Below are 21,557 nucleotides of genomic sequence, written 5' to 3' on the forward strand. Positions count from 1 at the left end.
TCGGGAAACTACAATCCCCAGCAGCCGGGCGGAGAGCGGAGAGAGGGTGGGGCTCGCATCACGTGAGAGCTGGGCCTGGGCGGGCTGGTTCTCGGTGCGGCGGCGGCGGCGGCGGCGGCTCAGGGGAGCGGGGCCTTTTGTTTGGAGCGGCGGCGGGGGCCCCGGAGCGGCGAGGCCGGCGGCCTGCCCCTGCTCGCTCGGTCCCGGCCGCCCCTCGCGGGGGTGGGGGGCCGCCCCCTGGGCCGGGCCTAGCCTTAGGCGCCGCCGCCCCGCCCTTGGCCCGCCCAGCCCGGCCCGAGGGGAGGAACCGGCCCGGCCTCCCCGCGCGGCCCAGAGCCACCTCTGGAGTCGTAGCTGCTGCCCTTCGCGCGCCGGTCCAGAGGCTGCCCCTCGCCCCTCAGGCAGACGCCATGAAGATCAAGGATGCCAAGAAACCCTGTAAGATGGAGGTTTGGGTTCGTCGGGTTGGGAGAGCACGTCAGGCCGCGTCTGGAAAGCCCTTGGCCGGGCGGCCTGCTTCGAAACAGATTGCTCCCGCCGGCACCGCGCGCGGGGTGGGGGCGGAGGGACGTTTTCAGCACACGGTTCCAGGCTCTCTTCCCATCCCCCTAAGCTCTGCTGGCGAGCGCTTGCCGCCCCCCTGGCCTTTTCTCGCATTTCCTCCTGAGATCTGGGAGGTGCAAGCGGGAGTTTTTGTTTCGGGGTTTGGCAGGCAAGATTAGAACTACCAGACCGCGCTGCCAGCTTCCTCCAAAGCTGCAAACTGGTGGTCACGGCTGTCAAATTGCGCGGGGACATTTATAACTTTTCTTTTTTTTTTTTAAATCTCTGAGCTTTTTGCTTGTGTCCTTGAAATCCACGGTTCCCGGGAGTTGTCACTGTTGTTATAATTAGAGCTTTTAAACACACGCGCGTGTAACCTACCGGTGGGATGGTTTGCTTGTATTTAGAATGACAAATAGTTCATAGTTGTTAAAAGAGCAAAACTACCGGTATTCCCGCCACTCAGAGCAGACCTCTAAGATTGTTTTGGTGACTACTCATATAGAGATTTTTTAAGACTATAGAGCATATACTTAAAATTTTTTCCCGCATATTTAAAGAGAGTAGGTCGCTTTTATTTGCTTCCTTTTGTTTTTAGACTATTTAAAACTTTTACTCCTATAAATGCTTTATTTAATCACTCAGCCATTGTCAGCCACTGTCATTCTGTCTTAGAATTGTATTGGTATTTTGCCATTTTACAGTGTCGTGTGATTCTTCCAACAGTTCTAGGAAATCTCTTGCTGTAAAAACGGAGCAAGATCCTGCCTTTTACCGCCCCTCCGGTTTTTTGCAAACCTCGGTGGACAGTCAACATACCAAAGCACTCTGAAATCTGCTAATTGTCATTTAAATGTGAGATAATTTAGTTTTAATTTAATGCTGAGGAAATTGAACTTACTGGGCACCAGAGTGTCTTTTCCGAGGCTGCACAGACCTACTCTGTGCTAAATGAGGTTCGATGTCCTCGGGCTCCTGACTCATAGTCCTGCGTTCTTTTTTTTATTTGCACCTGTAGGGCATAGCCTGAATACTTAGGGAAGCACAAACCTTTCTGATCTGGTAGTTTTATCTGCCAACTAAAACACTTTTTTTTTTTTTTTAATGTTTATTTGGCCGCTCTGGGTCTTTAATTGCAGCTGGGTCTCAAGTTTCCCAACCAGGGGTTGAACCCTGGCCTGCTCCTTTGTGAGTGCAGAGTCTTAGCCACTGAGCCATCAGAGAAGTCCCCTAAAACATTTTTTAAACAATGATTTTTTCAAAAGAATGGTAGATAAAGAGTTCTCCTTTATCAGTGTATAAAATAGTGATGTGAAGGCTTTAATGACAGGAATATAGAAACACTTCTAATTTACTTTAACATTTGCTAAATTAAATGAATCTTAAACAGATGCTGTAAAGTAGAACAGTTGGGCATCTTCCTTCAACACATACGTTTTCTCAGCTTGTTTTAGAATTTCCATTGAGGAAAGTGAGTTTAACCATGACAAGCTTATATTCTGACCCTGTGGTATTTTATTTTTGCCACGACAACAGTTTGATTACTTAGATTGGGCAAACTTGTAATCAGATGTGGATACCATCTCTGTCAAAGGTGTTTCATGTTTAGCAAGGATGATAATTAAGAGTTTATAAAATAAACAGGTTGAGGACTAATACCTATTTTTATGTGTTTATTTTTTATCTTTTAACTGTTTGTAGTGGGGTATAACCCATTGACAATTTGTGGTAGTTTCTGGTGCACAGCAGAGCAGCTCGGCCATAGGTTTACATGCATCCATTCTCCCCCAAACCCACCTCCCATCTAGGCTGCCACATAACATTGAGCAGAATCCCATGCCCTGTACAGTAGCTTCTTGTTGGTTATCCATTGTAAATATACACGTGTGTGTGTGTCCATCCCAAACTCCCCAGGAATCCCTCTCCCCGTTCCCTGGCAACCATAAGATCACCTAGTTTTTTAGATGTAATTTACTTATTACTACATTGTGGTACATTGTGAGACCATTACTTATGCTGAAAAAGTCAGTTAATATGATTTAGAAGCCTGAAATAACATTTCCAGTTTTTAATATGCGGAAGATGACTTTGCTGTCTACTCAATTCTTTACAAAAAAAATAAAGAACTTCTTGTTTTTGTGCAGTGGTAAAGAAAGTATTTCAACTATGAACTGTTGTGGATAAATACATACACACACACATATATATATGGAAAGTATTATTTCTTTTTTTTTTTTTTTTTGGCCCAAGCTGCGCAGCATGTGGGATCTTAGTTCCCAGACCAGGGATGGAATCCTTGCCCCCTGCATTGGGAGCTCTGAGTCTTATGCACTGGGCTGCCAGGGAAATCCCTGGACAGTATTTCTGATGTTTCAAACCACTCAGGTTAGCTAAAGAAATATTATTTTGTTTTGTTTTTGAGTTCTTGTATAGGTTTCTTTTCTTAATTATAACTTTCGTGAGCACTTTGTATGTAAGGCACTGTGTCCATGTGCTGCGTTGTTTACTCCTTAGAGGAGCACTACAAGTCATAGTATGTGTCTTATACTAGTTACGCAAGTGACTTTGGTGTAGCACACTTTCTTAACAGTTACATGTGTTAGAAAACATTGCTTTTTTGATGCATCACTAATAGTATACCAGCTTATAAACCACATGTATGTATTTAACCAGAAAAGAAGAAAAGGAATAGATTGTATAACTGAAAGATGAGCATTTGAAATTGTGTATTAATTTAACTCCAGGGGAAGGATGAAGTGAAACATTAATGAAAATTTTTTGCTAAAACCAAGACGATGGCAATATTTGCTTTACCTTTACTTGTGCTCTTCACTCTACTTAAATTATAGGTAATAAAAATCTCAACAGTGGTGGTCCTCTGTATCTCAGCTCACATAACTTTCTAAGTTAGGGGTCAGCCTTTGTTTTGGTTACCTGTATGGCATACAACATGATTAACAAGGTGATAATAAAAGTTTTATATAGAGAGGAATTCCCTGGCTGTCCAGTGGTTAAAATTCTGGGCTTTCACTGCTGTGGGCCCAGGTTCTGTCCCTGGTTGGGGAACTTAAGAGCCCACCTGCTGCAGGACAACAAAGCCCACACACCACAGTGAAGACCCAGTACAGTCCATCCTCCCCCCCATTTTATGCATACTATAATTTGGTGCAGTATAGGTTTGCATGGGAGAAGGCAATGGCAACCCGCTCCAGTACTCTTGCCTGGAAAATCCCATGGACGGAGGAGCCTAGTGGGCTGCAGTCCATGGGGATGCTAAGAGTCGGACACGACTGAGTGACTTCACTTTCACTTTTCACTTTCATGCATTGGAGAAGGAAATGGTGACCCACTCCAGTGTTCTTGCCTGGAGAATCCCAGGGATGGGGGAGCTGGTGGGCTGCCGTCTATGGGGTCGCACGGAGTCGGACTCGACTGCAGCGACTTAGCAGCAGCAGCAGCAGCAGGTTTGTATGCCTGCTCTGCTGATCCAAGCAGTCAGATACCTGGAGATACCAGAGAGAAGTATGTAGCATATGTGTGCTGTTTTCTTCCATGTAGTTTGGCCTGTTTATAAACTTGAGTCACTACTTAGGAAGAATGACTTCAAATTGATGGTAAGATGTAGTTGAAGTTGATAATATCCCCTGAGATGTAACTAATTTATCAAAACGGGGGATATCTTCTGAAGCTTGTCTGAAGAATTATAATACTGAAGGTGTGAAAATGGTTTAATTTCTTAGGCTGTTTTAAAACAGCACTTTTATTTGGAATGATTCTTGGGAAGAGTGAGATGCCTTTTATTCAAGAACTTGAGCCATATCTAGAATTTACTAGTGCACGTGTCCAGTTTAGAATTTTGTTCCTTAAAATAATCCACTAATGTTTTGAACATTTCAGCTTTTGCCTTCTCTTTCTGCCAAAGAACAATTAAATCGAGTTTGGCATAGTATCCCTTCTGGCTAAAATCTGCATGGGGCCAGTTGCAATTAAATAGCTCTTTAATGCTTCTCCCCTACCCTTACCAACACTTAACGAAAGATCAGACTTTTATTTATTTAGTTTTGGCCACACCAAGCAGCTTTTTTGCTTTGCTTGGTTTCCCAACCAGGAATTGAACCCTGACCATGGCAGTGAAAGCTGGGAATCCTAACCAGTAGGCCACTGGGAAACCCCTGCACAGCTTGTTGGAGATGAACAGTCTGGTCTTGTGGCTAGAATATCTTCTGTTTAATTATCTGAAAAGACATTCAGTTTTCTTTTGTATACATAATCTGCCTGGTAGGTATCACTCTGCTTAAGGTGGTTCTGGATATTCTTGTTACTTATGGGGGACTGATATAGTAGTTCTCTTGGGCTTAGGTCAGAAATAGAGTAGAAGCTCCTGTGTTTTTGGAGGGTCACATAAACAGATCTTGAGAGATTATAGGAAATGCTCAAAGACTGGAGAAGGTAATGTTTATTTGCCATCATCAGAGGAGTTATTTATAGACTGTGTATTTTGTTCATTAAATGTGTATTTTGGTTCTTTTTTTCCCACCTTGACAGTGGTGAGTTTTATTTCCAGAAGAATGAGAAATGCTTAGGCTATATGTAGGAAGTAGGATGCTTTTACTCTGTAACCTACTTTTAACCTGTCCCTAGGCTAGAAGCCGGAGAAGGCAATGGCACGCCACTCCAGTACTCTTGCCTAGAAAATCCTATGGATGGAGGAGCCTGGTGGGCTGCAGTCCGTGGGGTTGCTAAGGGTCGGACATGACTGAGCGACTTCACTTTCACTTTTCACTTTCACACATTGGAGAAGGAAATGGCAACCCACTCCAGTGTTCTTGCCTGGAGAATCCCAGGGACGGGGGAGCCTGGTGGGCTTCCGTCTATGGGGTCGCACAGAGTCGAACACGACTGAAGTGACTTAGCAGCAGCAGCAGCAGGCTAGAAGCAAGAAAGCTATCGATAGAGAGATTTGCCTGATTTCTTTAGAAAGTGATGTTTTTCTTGCCTTTTGGAACTATCAGTAGGCCTGTGGTTGTACTTTGTAGTTTTATTGCGGATAAATAAAGTTTAATTTCGTGGCCATTCTCCCTGTCACTTTGGTTAGTGACAGAGTAAGCAGCTGAAATATTTGCTCTAATGGCACTGGCAGTCAGATCACTTACTTGAGTGAAAGGAGGGTCACAATTAAGAATATGTATCTTCTGTATTCTGGTTGCCTTCTCCATACTTTTTGAATGGTGATTGCGTCTCTGGTATAAGGAAATAAATTCTAGAACTCTGCTGAACTGAAAGGATCTCTGTGCAGGAAAGAAGGGAGCTATCATGTTCTAGTTTGTATGTTATGGTTACTAAAACGTCATGGTCTGCAATATAGCATCTCCAGTCCCCCTCCTTTAAGAGCTGACGCTATTTTTTTTACTTATTTAAGATGGCCTCCATTGCTAGCCACCTGACAAAACTGAGAAAATTTAGTTTCTGCATCATCTTAGTTGTTTATACAAATCTGTAGGTGACAAAAGCATAGTGCCTGTATAAAGAAATGTATAGAATCCTTTTTCATTGAATTGATGTTCCTGGTTTCTAATGGTACACTCATATCAAGTAAATATGAATGTTTAAGAAACAAAGTAGAATTTTAGAGGGAACTATTTATCCTTGACATCTTATACATAATGAACTGTTAAATACCTGCGGAGGAGCGTGGTAGGTTCATGGGGTCGCAAAGAGTTGGATACAACTGAGCCACTTCAGTTCTTCAGGCGTTTTGTAATCTATGTATCTTAACTGTGAAATTAGTTTTCATTCACTGTCATGATGATTAAGATCCCAGAGAAGAGAAAGAGACCTTAAGGAAACTAAGGTTTTGACAGGTTAATGGTTTTTCCAGTGTCCTACAGCCCAGTTAGTAAGAGTACCAAGTCCCAAATCCAGATGATGCTACCTCCCCAAGTGTGCCTGTCTCCAGGTAGGTTTACCTTCATCGTTATCAACAGCTAATTTTTATTAACCAGAGGCCCTTAAAGAAGCCTAGTAAGTTTAATGGGCAGAGAAAAAAGGTTCTTATAAGGAGGTTCTTTTCTCTTGGGTTACTTGACATGATTCTAGACCAATTTTATTACATTAAAATCTTTTTAGAAACATTTTCAAAAGGTGATGACATACTACTATTAAGACAAAATTGGTCCTATTTTTTGTCTTAATCTCCTGGAGCACATGATAAGTATATAATAAATGAAAAGAAATGCCTACCAGAGCAAGAATTAAAAGGTCTTTGGGATCCAGGAATCCTAGGTTTCAGGGATTTTAGAAAATGCACAGAGTAACACTTTGAAGGGAAAAGGGTGAGTTGCACATAGAAGATGTGTTTTACCTCATAAGTTGACTAAGTGCATGGTTCACAGTAAATAAAGTTTGTGGCTAATTAACTAGTTCCTAATTTGTATTTCCAAAATCAAGATATATATTTTTATTTTTTATCCACAGCTTTCCCATGGTTTGGCATGGACATCGGGGGAACTCTGGTAAAGCTATCATATTTTGAACCTATTGATATCACAGCAGAGGAAGAACAAGAAGAAGTTGAGAGCTTAAAAAGTATCCGGAAATATTTGACTTCTAATGTAGCATATGGATCCACTGGTATTCGGGATGTACACCTTGAATTGAAAGATTTAACACTTTTTGGCCGGAGAGGGAACTTGCACTTTATCAGATTTCCAACCCAGGACCTACCTACTTTTATCCAAATGGGAAGAGATAAAAACTTCTCAACATTACACACGGTGCTATGTGCTACAGGAGGTGGTGCTTACAAGTTTGAAAAAGATTTTCGCACAGTAGGTATTTCACTCAGAGGCAAAAATTGATACCCGTTTTCTTCAATTTTTAAAATATGAGGCTTGGTTTCTGTCTGGTGTGTTCCTTAGACTGGTTCTCTGTGCTGATACAGAGGAAGTATATATTCTTGACCTGCCCTTTTTTTTTCCAATTTTTATTAGGCTGTTTGCTTTACAATGTTGTGATGGTTTCTGCCATACATCAGCGTGGATTACCCATTGGTGTACATATGACCACTCCCTCTCGAACCTCCCTCACACCCCTCTAGGTTGTCACAGAGCACCAGGTGTCATACAGCAAATTCCCACTGGCTCTCTATTTTACATTGGCATGGTAAAGAATCCGCCTTCCAGTGGCGGTGACGCAAGAGATGTGGGTTCGATCCCTGGGTTGGGAAGATCCCCTGGAGTAGGAAATGGCAATCCACTCCAGTATTCTTGCCTGGAAAATCCCAGGACAGGAACCTGGCAGGCTACGGTCCATAGAGCTGCAAAGAGTCAGAGGTGACATCACACGCGCAGTGCACATGTTTCCGTGGAGCTCTCAGCGTCCCACCCACTCCTTCCCCAGCTGTGACCCTGCAAATGGATACATCAGCACCATTTTTCTCGATTCCATATATATGCATTAATACATGATATTTGTCTTTCTCTTTTTGACTTAGTTCACTCTGTAAACCAGGCTCTAAGTTCATCTACCTCACTCAGTTCAGTTGAGTCACTCAGTCGTGTCCGACTCTGCGACCCCATGAACTGCAGCACGCCAGGCCTCCCTGTCCATCACCAACTCCCAGAGTCCACCCAAACCCATGTCCTTTTGAGTTGGTGATGGCATATCTGTCCCCTTTTCCTCCTGCCCTCAATCTTTCCCAGCATCAGGGTCTTTTCAAATGAGTCAGCTCTTCGCATCAGGTGGCCAAGGTATTGGAGTTTCAGCTTCAGCATCAGTCCTTCCAATGAACACCCAGGACTGATCTCCTTTAGGATGGACTGGTTGGATCTCCTTGCAGTCCAAGGGACTCTCAAGAGTCTTCTCCAACACCACAGTTAAAAAACATCAGTTCTTTGGTGTTCAGCTTTCTTTATAGTCCAACTCCCACATCCATACATGACCACTGGAAAAGCCAGAGCCTGGACTAGACGGACCTTTGTTGGCAAAGTAATGTCTCTGCTTTTCAATATGCTGTTTAGGTTGGTCATAACTTTCCTTCCAAGGAGTAAGCGTCTTTTAATTTCATGGCTGCAGTCACCATCTGCAGTGATTCTGGAGCCCAGAAAAATAGAGTCAGCCACTGTTTCCCCATCTGTTTGCCATGAAGTGATGGGACTAGATGCCATGATCTTAGTTTTCTGAATGTTAAGCTTTAAGCCAACTTTTTCACTGTCCTCTTTCACTTTCATCAAGAGGGTGTTCTTCACTTTCTGCCATAAGGGTGGTGTCATTTGCATATATGAGGTTATTGATATTTCTCCCAGCAATCTTGATTCCAGCTTGTGCTTCCTCCACTGATCAAATTCGTTCTTGTGGCTGAGTAATATTCCATTGTAAATATGTACAACTTATTTATCCATTCGTCTATATGACTGACTCTTGATTGGAGCATTTAAAAACCTTTATACAGTGAGTAAAAATTGGCCAGAGTTGGGCCTGTAATACATAATATTTGGTAAAACCTGCTAAGCTTAGGAACTGCTGCAAAGGTATAGTAGATGTAGACTCCAGTGAATTTGGTAGTGTGCAAAGCCAGATATAAATGGGGCTTGAAATATTTTCATATTATCCTGTGTCTGCATGGTTTTTTGAGTATTAATCTAGTCATCTCTCCTAAGGACACCCATCTTCCCAGACTCCAACTGAAGTCTGTATATTTTGATTAATAGACACCTGAATGAAGTTCCTATTACCCCTTTTTTTCTTTGGTTTTATATCATCAACCCCACCACATTCCAATCTTGATGTGAGGCTGGGGGGTCATTTGGCAAGAGGATTATGCAAGCATTGATTTCTGTGCTAGTAGGGGTTTGCCAAGCTTCCAGTCCTTTCCATTAGAACAAAGATTAAAAGTTGATACTTGGTTTTACTGAAATTTGTTTTTCTTGAAAATATGCATGCTGCTGCTGCTGCTGCTAAGTCGCTTCAGTCGTGTTCTACTCTATGTGACCCCATTGATAGCCCACCAGGTTTCCCCATCCCTGGGATTCTCCACGCAAGAACACTGGAGTGGGTTTCCAGTTCCTTCTCCAATGCATGAAAGTGAAAATTGAAAGAGGTCCACTTAAATATGCATGTGAATTTCTCAAATTCATGTAAGAAAAGAGCATAAGTGATCACTTAGAAGTTAATACCTTATAATTTGGCGTAGCTTAAAAGTCTATAAATTTTTACTAAAAATTTTTATGATGAGTAGGACTGATTTGTATTCAGTTTATTGAGTAATCTGACCATAAATTTCATGAATTTGAAACCAGTTTGTTTGGAAGTATGATACTTAATGGTTGCCAGTATTCTTGCCGAAAGGAGTGTCCTTGAAGCCACCTTTTGTCAAGCCATTGGAAATACTGGTATTCAAATTACAGAGTTCTAATTTTTCTTAAAAGAAATATTAATATTTCCTAGTGATGAGGTTTTATAATATTTGTTTTTGTTGGTGTTCAGTCATTTACTAAGCTAATATTTGAGCATCGAGTATTTGTTAGGTTATTGTGCTAGATACTGAGAACTCAGCTAGGAATAAGACACAAAGAGTATTGTTTCCTAGACCACATGGTTAAGTGAATTACAAAGAGAAGTACAGTGCATTATAATTAATACTATTGCTTTGAAAAGAGATGCCTTGGAAACTCGAGGATGCCTGATAAGTATCCCCAGGAGTGATACCTGATAAGTCCTTAGAGAATGGGAAAGCATTATCAAAGCTGAGATCTTTTATAGCAAATATAATCTACTCTTTACTAACCAAAAGTGAATTTAATAATTTCACATTAGTACCGAAACTATGATATAAATATAGGAAATTAAGGTATAACTGATTAATTTTGTATATCGGTAAGTAGAAGTAGGTAGATTCTCTGGTAGGGTCACACGGGAGGGCAAAATTGAGTAGTTAGATTTAGATGCTTGTATGAACATAAATTGGGGCTTTCCAGGTGGCTCAGTGGTAAAGAATCCCGCCAGTGCAGGAGACGCAGAAGACACAGGTTTGATCCCTGGTTCGGGAAGATCTCTTGGGAGAAGGTAATGGCAGCCCACTCCAGTATTCTCACATGGAAAATTCCCTGGATAGAGGAGCCTGGCAGGCTGTAGTCCGTGGCATCACAGAGTCGGACAGGACTGAGCAACTGAGCACCTACTTATGCGTGTACATAGATTGATCTTAATTTCTAAAGCCACACATGCTTGATTGATAACAGTATGTTTTATTGGAGAATCAAATGTTTTATTGGTGTTGCTATTGTGATATAACTCCAAGATGCTAAACAACACAAGATAAAGTTCCAAACAAAAGTGCAATACTTCTTTAGTTTATATGACGGTTGCATTCCTTGCAAATTTAGGATGTATTTAAAACCGTGTTAAAAATACCTTGTATTTTATACACATAGATAAAACACTTGTTTACATAGGCTCAGGTTATTAAAAACATTTTCCTACTACTGTCTAAACAAAAATATCTGTCAGAATGTTCAAAGATAATGCAGAAAAATGGTTAATTCTTTGTTTTGTACAACTGCCCGCCCCTCCAGATATCTGGTACCCCACCCAAGTCCCTACCCACTAAATGTTGGCTTGGTTCTCCCCTCCTCCCCATCTTGGTGAAAACTAAAATGTCCAGACAGGTTTACAGAATATCCAGACAGATTTCCAAATTTCCAGAATAATATCACATAGTTAAGTATTTTGAATGCTATTCTTTGTTCACTTTATAAAACTTCTTTTGGGGTTTGTTTACAGATTGGAAACCTCCACCTGCACAAACTGGATGAACTTGACTGCCTTGTGAAGGGCTTGCTGTATATAGATTCTGTCAGTTTCAATGGACAAGCAGAGTGCTATTATTTTGCTAATGCCTCAGAACCTGAGAGGTGCCAAAAGATGCCTTTTAACCTGGACGATCCCTATCCACTCCTGGTAGTGAACATTGGTTCGGGAGTCAGTATTTTAGCAGTCCATTCCAAAGACAACTATAAACGAGTAACCGGAACAAGGTGGTAGCATTTTTGTTCTTAGAGCAGCATTCATTTGTTTTATTCTTAGAAATTGTGAAGTATATATATGGTAGCTTCATCAGAAAAAGTGTGTTGTGCAATAGCTAAAAATGTAGATATGTAAGTAAAAGTTACAGTGTTGCAGGTAGTACTGTTTTATAAGGCATGTGGGTAGACTCAAACTAAAATCATGAAATGTTTGTATTCGGTTAGTGTCAGTTGTCATTAAAATTTCCATAATGAAGCGTAAATTTTTATCTAATGATTCCAATAATACTTCTTTTTCCAAAACATTTTTCTCATTTTTATATAGACATATATTTAAGGCTAAAGCTTACCACATGCTTATTTGATTCATATTTAAAGTACAAAGTATTTGGGGTTTCCCTGGTGGCTCAGTGGTAAAGAATCCACCTGCCAATGCAGGAAACATGTGTTTGATCCCTGATCTGGGAAAATACCACATACTACCGAGCACCTAAGCCCATGTACCACATTATTGAACCTGTGCTCTAGAGCTTGGAAGCCGCAGTTACTGAAGCCTGCGCACTAGCGCCCGTGCTCCGCATCACAAGAAGGTGCCACAATGAAAAGCCTGTGTACCACAACTAGAGAGTAGACCCCACTGTCGCCGCTGTGTTGTTACCCGTGCAGCAACAAAGACCCAGTGTAGCCAAAAATAATAGTGTTTTTTTTTTTTTAAGTTGAAGTATTTAGCAACCTTGTAATTAATTCAATAGGATGAGTTTAACATGAGCTCTTGGTGACTCAGATAGTAAAGAATCCACCTGCAATGCAATTCAGGAGAACCAGTTCAATTCCTGGGTTGGGAAAATCCCTGGAGCAGAGAATGGCTCCCCACTCCAGTATTCTTTCCTGGAGAGTTCCATGGACAGAGGAGCCTGGCAGGCTCCAGTCCACAGGGTCACAAAGAGTCGGACATGACTGAACAACTTTCACTTCTTTTCTATAATACCTGAAATACAGATGTGAAGTGAGATTTTTATATTTTCCTTATGATTCTAATGTGTACTTTATCAACTTTTAAGGAAAGGTGGAGAAGATAGATTTTAGGATTCTTAAATTAGGTGGTTTTGTGGCAGCAAGGGTGTGGGAGGGGAGAACACTTTATTTTTTGGCCTCTCGGTATAACATGTGAAATCTCAGCTCCTAGACCAGGGAACAAACCCACGGCCCCTGCTTTGGCAGCGCAGTCTTAACCACTAGACTGCCAGGGAAGTCCCCAGAAAAACTTAATTTCAATATAGTACACCTATTTGAATGGTACTTAAATTTAATTAGTATTCTATTTCTATGGTGACTGAAGGTCTACCTCCATTGTAACTCTATGCCAAAGAACTACAGGGAAGTATTACCTACTTAAGTCAATTCAAAAAGATAGAAATTCAGTCTGTTAACTAAATTCCAACAGTGATTCAGGAGTAGAACCTGTTAGAAATTCAGGTGAGACTAAAGGAACAAAGGTTTTGATTTTAAGGATTAGAGAAACATGATTTCATTTTATGAGCATATTCAAAGAGTATTACAACTAATTTCTGTCTTTAATCTCACTGTATTCATTTCAGAGTCATGTAAATGTTTGTGTATTGACTTAGAATTACAGTTTTCCTCCTTTTAACTTGTGTGGTGCTAACTATTTTTTTAAACACTCCTTTTTCATGCACACAAAGATGTGTGTTTTTAGCAGTTGCAAAGTGTGAGGTACCAGGTGAAGATACTAGGAAATAAAAAAGGTCTCTTGTGTGGTGGTGTTTCCACAGCAAGATTTGTTTCCTTTGGTTTATTCTTTGATCTGACAAGTTTGGTTTTGAGTTGCATTTTTCTTAGGTTTTTAAATATTTTCTATTCATGTGTTTAATTGAATAAGTGAGTGCTCCATCCTTTTACATTGGAGAAAGAATACAGTGTGTAAATGCAACTTACCACATTTCGTTTGTTTTTCTTTAGCCTTGGAGGGGGTACTTTTCTGGGCTTATGTAGCTTGTTGACTGGCTGTGAAAGTTTTGAAGAGGCTCTTGAAATGGCATCGAAAGGTGACAGCACACAAGCTGACAAACTCGTCCGTGATATTTACGGGGGTGATTATGAAAGATTTGGTCTGCCTGGTTGGGCTGTAGCATCTAGGTAAGTTTAGCATTTACACTGTAATTAAGCTTGCTAGTTTTTAGAAAGCAGTGTATCAGGAAGTTGTAAGGGGGCTTCCTTTTACCCAGTTCAGTTACAAGTTTTGAACATCTCTGTGATTTCAAAATTAAATTTACATTAAAAAGTCTCCCCTCAGTGCACTGTAGGAAACTGTTTTTATTCATTCTTGAGTATCCTTCCAGTGTTTCTGTATGCAAATACAAATATATATCCTTCTCCTTTTTTTATGAAAGGTAACTTTCAGAAGATAATGTTAAAATACCATTATATAGCATTTTATAGCATACCGTGTACAGTTCGCTCCCCTTACCATGGTTCTGCACCTACACAATCAACCATCCTCAGATTGAAAATAAGTCTGGAAAGTTGCAAAAGCAAAATTTGAATCTGCTGCGCCTAGACAGCTCTTTACATAGTGCTTATATTGTATTAAGCAATATGGAGATGATGTAAAGTATATGTATAGGTTATATGGAAATTCTACATCATTTTGTACAAGGGACCTGAGCATCTGTTGATGTTGGTGTCCAAGGAGGGTCCTGGAGCCAGTCCTTTGTGGCTGAGAGGGATGGCTGTATCGTCTGTAACAGCAGTATTTCCTAGCCTGTTTGCCTGCTCCCTTACCGCTCTCTCTTTTCCCACTTTTTTCTGCCTCCATCTTCCTCTTTATCCTCCCTTTTCTCCCTCCCCTCCTTCCTTCTCTCTCTTTTTTATGAATAGCTTCATGGTATTTTCATTGTGTGACTATCAGTTTGATGTGTGTTTGGGTTGTTCCCAGTGTTTGCTGTGTGCAATTCATTGAGTCATTAAGTAACTTTGTACATGTATACCTTGTTTTGCACATGTGTAGTTTTATCTGTCGGCTGTAGTTCCAAAATGTATGAGATGTTGCTTGTTAATCAGCAGATTTGATTTTTTCATTTCTCTACAGTTTTGGGAATATGATTTATAAGGAGAAGCGAGAATCTGTTAGTAAAGAAGATCTAGCAAGAGCTACTTTAGTTACTATCACCAATAACATTGGTTCTGTGGCACGAATGTGTGCTGTTAATGAGGTAATTTTTTTTTAATTACATGAAAAATGTGAGTTGGAGTTTTCTGTACATGTAGCAGGATTCTTAAGGAGGCCTCTAGGATTGAGTTCTATTAATCTATTAAATCCCAAGGTACACTAATATATATGTTACCTACTCAACTGTGAAACTTCATTTAAAGAAAGTAGCAGATCATTCAGATCGGGAATTAGGACAAAGAGATATTTACATTTATCCAGCAACCTTTTCAGAAATACATAGCCTAAATATCTTGAAATTGTAAAACAGAGATTCCCCCTAAACAGAAAAACGTCTTGAGGCAACTAAATATTGAAAGTGTGGGTGTTTTGTTTTGTTTTCCTTCCTGTTAATGTTGCATTTGATAGTGAAGTACTTGGAAGTTTTCTTACTGCCCTCGGCTTCTTTACAGTGCTGCCTTGTTGCATATGGATCAAGCAGCATTGTACAGGGCTATGAAGGCACTGAGACTTGTTCTTCACATGACATTTGAATGGTGGACACTTTAAAAAAGCATGTACTGCCAGATTTACCTCATATTTGGGTTATTTTTATTTAAAGAAGATTGTACAGTTCTGTCTTCATGTAGTAGGTGTATATGCCCATTTAGTTTTTTAAAATATCAAATATGTTGTAAATGAGTTGGAAATTGTACTTTATGAAGGAATTCTTCATTTGTTCACTCTTTCGTTTATTCATTGAATAAATCTTTGCAGAGTATCATTTGCCAGGTATCGTTCTGGGCACCTGAAGTAAATTAGTGAAGAAAAAAAAAATCCCTGATTTTGTGAAGCTTACAGCTATTCTAGTGATATCATAAATAAGTACATTGTTTAGTATTAGGTAGGAAATGCTTTTTTTTATAAAGGGAAAATTAGGGACTTTCTTGGCTGGTCAGGTGATTAAGACTGTGAGCTTCCATTGCAGGGGGTGTGGGTTCAATCCCTGGTCAGGGAACTAAGATCCTACATGCCAGGTACAACAACAGAAAAGAGAAAATTAAACAAGTTAAAGAGAATTATGAGTAGACCAGAGACTGGCAGAGGACAAATTACTAAGTAATTAGGTAGTTAGAGGAAGCCTTTGTTGAAACTGTGACTCTTAGGCAAAGATTTGAAGAAGGTGAGAGAATCATGGGTGCAGATATTTTAGGAAAGGGACGCTCCAGCAGAGAGAACAACTGTGCAAAGGCTTGAATTAACCCTCTGAATTATTCTAAATTTAAAATCAGAATTCTGTCTTTTAAGTTTCTTTATAACAGCGTAGTAAGTTAGTTGAGGGAGCTACTAGTAGGCGTTTTAACTTAAAGTTGGGAAATATTTCACTTTGGGGGCTGACAGTAATCTGGGACCTTTTTTATTAGCTCTTACAGGTCCATTTTCACTGACCAATTAACTGTAATTAAGGCCATACACCACAAGACACCAATCGCAGGTTCATGAAATACTGTGCTTAGTTGCTCTGTTACATCCAAATCTTGTGACCCCATGGCCTGTAGCCCACCAGGCTTCTTTGACCATGGGATTTTTAAGCAAGAAGATTGGAGTGGGTTGCCATTTCTGACCCAGGGATTAAACCCTTGTCTCCTGCATTGCAGGCAGATTCTTTACCACTGAGCCATTCAGTTCAGTTAAGTCGCTCAGTCGTGTCCGACTCTTTGTGACCCCGTGGACCATGGCATACCAGGTCTCCCTGTCCATCACCAACTCCTGGAGTTTACTCAAACTCATCTCCATCGAGTCGGTGATGCCATCCAACCATCTTATCCTCTGTTGTCCCCTTCTCCTCCTGCCCTCAATCTTTCCCAGCATCAGGGTCTTTTCCAATGAATCAGTTCTTCGTATCAGGTAGCCAAAGTATTGGAGTTTCAGCTTCAGCATCCGTCCTTCCAATGAACACTCAGGACTGAGCTCCTTTAGGATGGACTGGTTGGATCTCCTTTCAGTTCAAGGGAATCTCAAGAGTATTCTCCCAACACCACGGTTCAAAAGCGTCAACTCTTCGGTGCTCAGCTTTCTTTATAGTCCAACTCTCACATTCATACGTGACCACTGGAAAAACCATAGCCTTGACAAGACAGACCATTGTTGGCAAAGTAATACCTCTGCTTTTTAATACACTGTCTAGGTTGGTCATAACTTTCCTTCCAAGGAGTAAGCGTCTTTTAATTTCATGGTTGTTGTCACCATCTGCAGTGATTCTGGAGTCCAGAAAAATAAAGTCAGCCACTGTTTCCACTGTTTTGCCATGAAGTGATGGGACTGGATGCCATGATCTTCATTTTCTGAATGTTGAGCTTTAAGCCACTTTTTCACTCTCCTCTTTCCCTTTCATCAAGAGGCTCTTTAGTTCTTCACTTTCTGCCATAAGGGTGGTGTCATCTGCATATCTGAGCTTATTGATATTTCTCCCGGCAATCTTGATTCCAGCTTGCGCTTCTTCAGCCCAGCATTTCTCATGATGTACTCTGCATATAAGTTAAATAAGCAGGGTGACAATATACAGCCTTGACTTACTCTTTTCCCTATTTGGAACCAGTCTGTTGTTCCATGTCCAGTTTTAACTGTTGCTTCTTGACCTGCATACAGGTTTCTCAAGAGGCAGGTCAGGTGGTCTGCTATTCCCATCTCTTTCAGGATTTTCCACAGTTTATTGTGATCCACACAGTCAAAGGCTTTGGCTTAGTCAATGAAGCAGAAATAGATGTTTTTCTGGAACTCTCTTGCTTTCTCCATGATCCACCGGATGTTAGCAATTTGATCTCTGGTTCCTCTGCTTTTTCTAAAACTAGCTTGAACATCTGGAAGTTCATGGTTCACATATTGCTGAAGCCTGGCTTGGAGAATTTTGAGCATGACTTTACTAGCATGTGAGATGAGAGCTATTGTGTGGTAGTTAGAACATTCTTTCACATTGCCTTTCTTTGGGATTAGAATGAAGACTGACCTTTTCCAGTCTTTTGGCCACTGTTGAGCTTTCCAGATTTGCAGGCATGTTGAGTGCAGCACTTTCACAGCATCATCTTTCAGTATTTGAAATAGCTCAACTGGAATTCCATCACCTCCACTAGCTTTGTTCGTAGTGATGCTTCCTAAGGTTCACTTGACTTCACATTCCAGGATGTCTGGCTCTAGGTGAGTGATCACACCATCGTGATTATCTGGATCATGAAGATCTTTTTTGTGTAGTTCTTCTGTGTATTCTTGCTACCTCTTCTTAATATCTTCTGCTTCTGTTAGGTCCATACCATTTCTGTCCTTTATTGAGCCCATCTTTGCATGAACTGTTCCCTTGGTATCTCTAATTTTCTTGAAGAGATCTCTGGTCTTTCCCATTCTGTTGTTTTCCTCTTATTTCTTTGCATTGATCACTGATTATGGCTTTCTTATCTCTCCTTGCTATTCTTTGGAACTCTGCATTCAAATGGGTATATCTTTGCTTTTCTCCTGTGCTTTTTGCTCCCCTTCTTTTCACTGCTATTCGTATGGCCTCCTCAGACAGCCATTTTGCTTTTCTGCATTTCTTTTTCTTGGGGATGGTCTTGATCCCTGTCTCCTGTACAGTGTCATGAACCTCCATCCATAGTTCATCAGGCACGCTGTCAGATCTAGCCCCTTACATCTATCTCACTTCCATGGTATAATTGTAAGGGATTTGATTTAGGTCATACCTGAATGGTCTAGTTGTTTTCCCTACTTTCTTCAATTTCAGTCTGAATTTTGCAATAAGGAGTTCATGATCTGAGCCACAGTCAGCTCCCGGTCTTATTTTTGCTGACTGTCTAGAGACTGTACTGAGCCATTGGGGAAGCCAATTAAGTGCATAGTTTACACTATTCAGTATGCAAAAATATATATCCTACATATATTATTGTGAGAGTAGATATAGATATTCTGGAAATTCAAACATTGCTTTCTCCATCAGTGATTTTCTAATTTTAGAGGTACCTAGTTCAGTTCAGTCGCTCAGCCGTGTCCGACTCTTTGCGACCACATGAATCACAGCACACCAGGCCTCCCTGTCCATCACCAACTCCTGGAGTTCACTCAAACTCAACGTCCATTGATTCGGTGATGACATCAAGCCATCTCATCCTCTGTCGTCCCCTTCTCCTCCTGGCCCCAATCCCTCCCAGCATCAGAGTCTTTTCCAGTGAATCAACTCTTCTCATGAGGTAGCCAAAGTATTGGAGTTTTAGCTTTAGCATCAGTCCTTCCAATGAACACCTCGGACTGATCTCCTTTAGAATGGACTGGTTGGATCTCCTTGCAGTCCAAGGGACTCTCAAGAGTCTTCTCCAACACCACAGTTCAAAAGCATCAATTCTTAAGCGACCTAAGGAGCCAAATTAATGAGTAGAATCTTAGCAAAGAGAGTGACTTGATGGGTTAGGCTGGGTACAGAGCATGCTGGAACCCTGGTGATTAGATGGCCATGTCATTATTCCAGTCAGTATTATCTCTAGTGCTGTAGATAAAATTCTCATATTGCTGAGCATAAACTGCAACATGCTGACCAAGTTGACAGCTTTTTAAAAAATCCTAAACAACTCTGAGATACTTTTCTTTGGTGTGTCTCCTTTTATCTCATCAGTAATGTTTCTCCAAATACTTGCTCTGCTAAATGTATTCTTTATAGCCATTTTCAAAAACAAGTCTGTCTCTATATCATTTAGCTAGAGACTTTCTAAAACATTTCTTTTTTGATGAGGCTTTATTTTTTAGAGCATGTGTAGACTCAATGGACATGAGTTTGAGTGAACTCCGGGAGTTGGTGATGGACAGGGAGGCCTGGCATGCTGTGATTCTTGGGGTCGCAAAGAGTCGGCCACGACTGAGCGACTGAACTGAACTGAAGGTTCACAGCAAAACTGAGTGGAAAGCACAGAGTTCGCATTCAGCCTTGATCCCACAGGTGCACAGCCTCCCCTGCGATTAGTTTCCAGTACCAGTTTGGTACATTTGCTGCAGTTGGTGAGCGTGCATTGACACCTCACTCAGAGTCCGTAGTTCACTTCTGAGGTCACTCTAAGTGTACATTCTATGAATTTTGACAAGTGTAGTGACTTGTCCTGAAGTAACTTTTTAAGTAGGATCATGAACGCATATACCAGGAGTATACAAGGCACTAATAAAAGGTTGTAATTGTTTATATTTGTAAATAGAGCTGTCATTTGTATTGTATTGTAAAATCTACCTGATAATTCTTTTTTCAAGTTATTTTCTTTCTTCTTTTCTTTTAGAAAATAAACAGAGTTGTCTTTGTTGGAAACTTTTTGCGTGTCAATACTCTGTCAATGAAACTTTTGGCATATGCACTGGATTATTGGTCCAAAGGCCAGCTGAAAGCATTATTTCTGGAGCATGAGGTATGATACGGAAAACCACGTTTTGTGAATTTTAGTAGCATGCTTTTGTATACAGGTTTCGTATATTGTTCCTTGCCTGGTACTTTTAAAGTGAAGTAGAAAAATGTGATTTCAGGTACACTATTCAGGTAATAGTGTATGGTTCCCGCACTTCAGTTTGTATTAGCGGGTGGGAGTCACTGAAACCTGGCAGGCATCCCTTTAGGATGAGAATCTCACAGTTCTGACCAAGCGAGAGCAGTATCAGGTCTGTGAGCTCATTAAATTCTGCGGCTGCTTGTGTACTTAGTGGATTTGTTAAATTGTTTTGTTTTTTCTCCCTGAGAGAACCAATGTTAAATATGAACAGTAAAAAGTATATATAATTTAGTAATGAAAATCTCTAATTCCTCACACCACAACCTCACCCCCACCTCCAGAGGTAACCTCAACCACTGTTAACATTTTTGGAGTTCATTCTTCAATACTTTTTTTTTTCTTTCACTATATCCAGTTAATTTCTGACCTGACCAAATATCAGTTCACAAAATGTTTTGAATTATGTAAATTTACCTTGAATTAGTTTGTTTCTGATCAGTTAGATACTTTATTAATCATCTTCATAATACAGATTCTGAGTATCTGTTCTGCTCTCATGAGCTTCCATGTGTCATTGCCATAGCTCTTGCTATACAGGTCAGAACGGGCACTCTTGTGCAGGTCCACCTGGCATGCCGTATGCTGTGGGAGTGTCAAGCAGAGCCCAAGGAACTTTCTCCAGGAAAAGCAGGGAGAGCACAGAATTGCAGTAATAGTCTAGGAAGCATTAGTATCTAGAAGTCACTGTTTATGTATTTCAAAGGTCTATATCTTGAGAATACAGGCTTTAAGACAAAATTTTCTTTCAATAGCTGATAACAGATTGGTAGCTTTCTTCTTTTTTTTTCTTTTAAGTGTGTAAACATTTATTAGTAAGTTAGGGAATTCCCTGGTGGTTCAGTGGTTAGGCTTCTGAGCTTCCATTGCTACAGACACAGGTTTGATCCTGATCAAGGAACTGGGATCCCACAAGCTGTGTGGAGCAGCAGCCAATAAATAAGCTTTAAAAAAAGTGCTCCCTTTGGCAGCACATATACTAAAATTGGAACAATACAGAGAAGATTAGCATGGCCCCTGCGCAACGATGACACGCAAATTCGTGAAGCGTTCCATATTTTTGATTCATGTCAATGTATGGCAAAACCAACCAATATAATATTGTAAAATAATTAGCCTCCAATAAAAAAAAAGTAAGTTGTCTGTTCTTTTATCCCATAAGCATCCATCCAGCTGCCTGTCAGCTGTTAAGATGTTTGATGACTGTCATAAATGCCCTTGAAATCTTCAGGATAACAGAACATACACCTTTGCTTAAAA

At 40.6% G+C, this 21,557-nt stretch overlaps 1 protein-coding gene and 1 non-coding gene across 2 annotated transcripts in view; both read left to right on the forward strand.

Moving 5' to 3' along the window:
* Window positions 1-81: 81 nt before the first annotated feature.
* PANK3 (pantothenate kinase 3) overlaps window positions 82-21,557 on the forward strand; it is a 28,649-nt gene continuing 7,173 nt past the window's right edge. Inside the window, exons 1-6 of the mRNA XM_055421785.2 lie at window positions 82-438; window positions 7,018-7,370; window positions 11,323-11,576; window positions 13,545-13,721; window positions 14,674-14,797; window positions 20,037-20,162. Coding sequence (XP_055277760.1) covers window positions 411-438; window positions 7,018-7,370; window positions 11,323-11,576; window positions 13,545-13,721; window positions 14,674-14,797; window positions 20,037-20,162 — 1,062 coding nt within the window. The 5' untranslated portion in view covers window positions 82-410. The remainder of the gene's footprint in view (window positions 439-7,017; window positions 7,371-11,322; window positions 11,577-13,544; window positions 13,722-14,673; window positions 14,798-20,036; window positions 20,163-21,557) is intronic.
* LOC129553435 (U6 spliceosomal RNA) lies at window positions 21,253-21,359 on the forward strand. Its single transcript, XR_008685461.1, has one exon. It is a non-coding gene; the product is annotated as a U6 spliceosomal RNA (small nuclear RNA).

Source organism: Moschus berezovskii, chromosome 18 (genome assembly GCF_049115385.1).
Source record: "Moschus berezovskii isolate FMDL1 chromosome 18, NW_MosBer_1.0, whole genome shotgun sequence".
Taxonomy (NCBI): Eukaryota; Metazoa; Chordata; class Mammalia; order Artiodactyla; family Moschidae; genus Moschus; species Moschus berezovskii.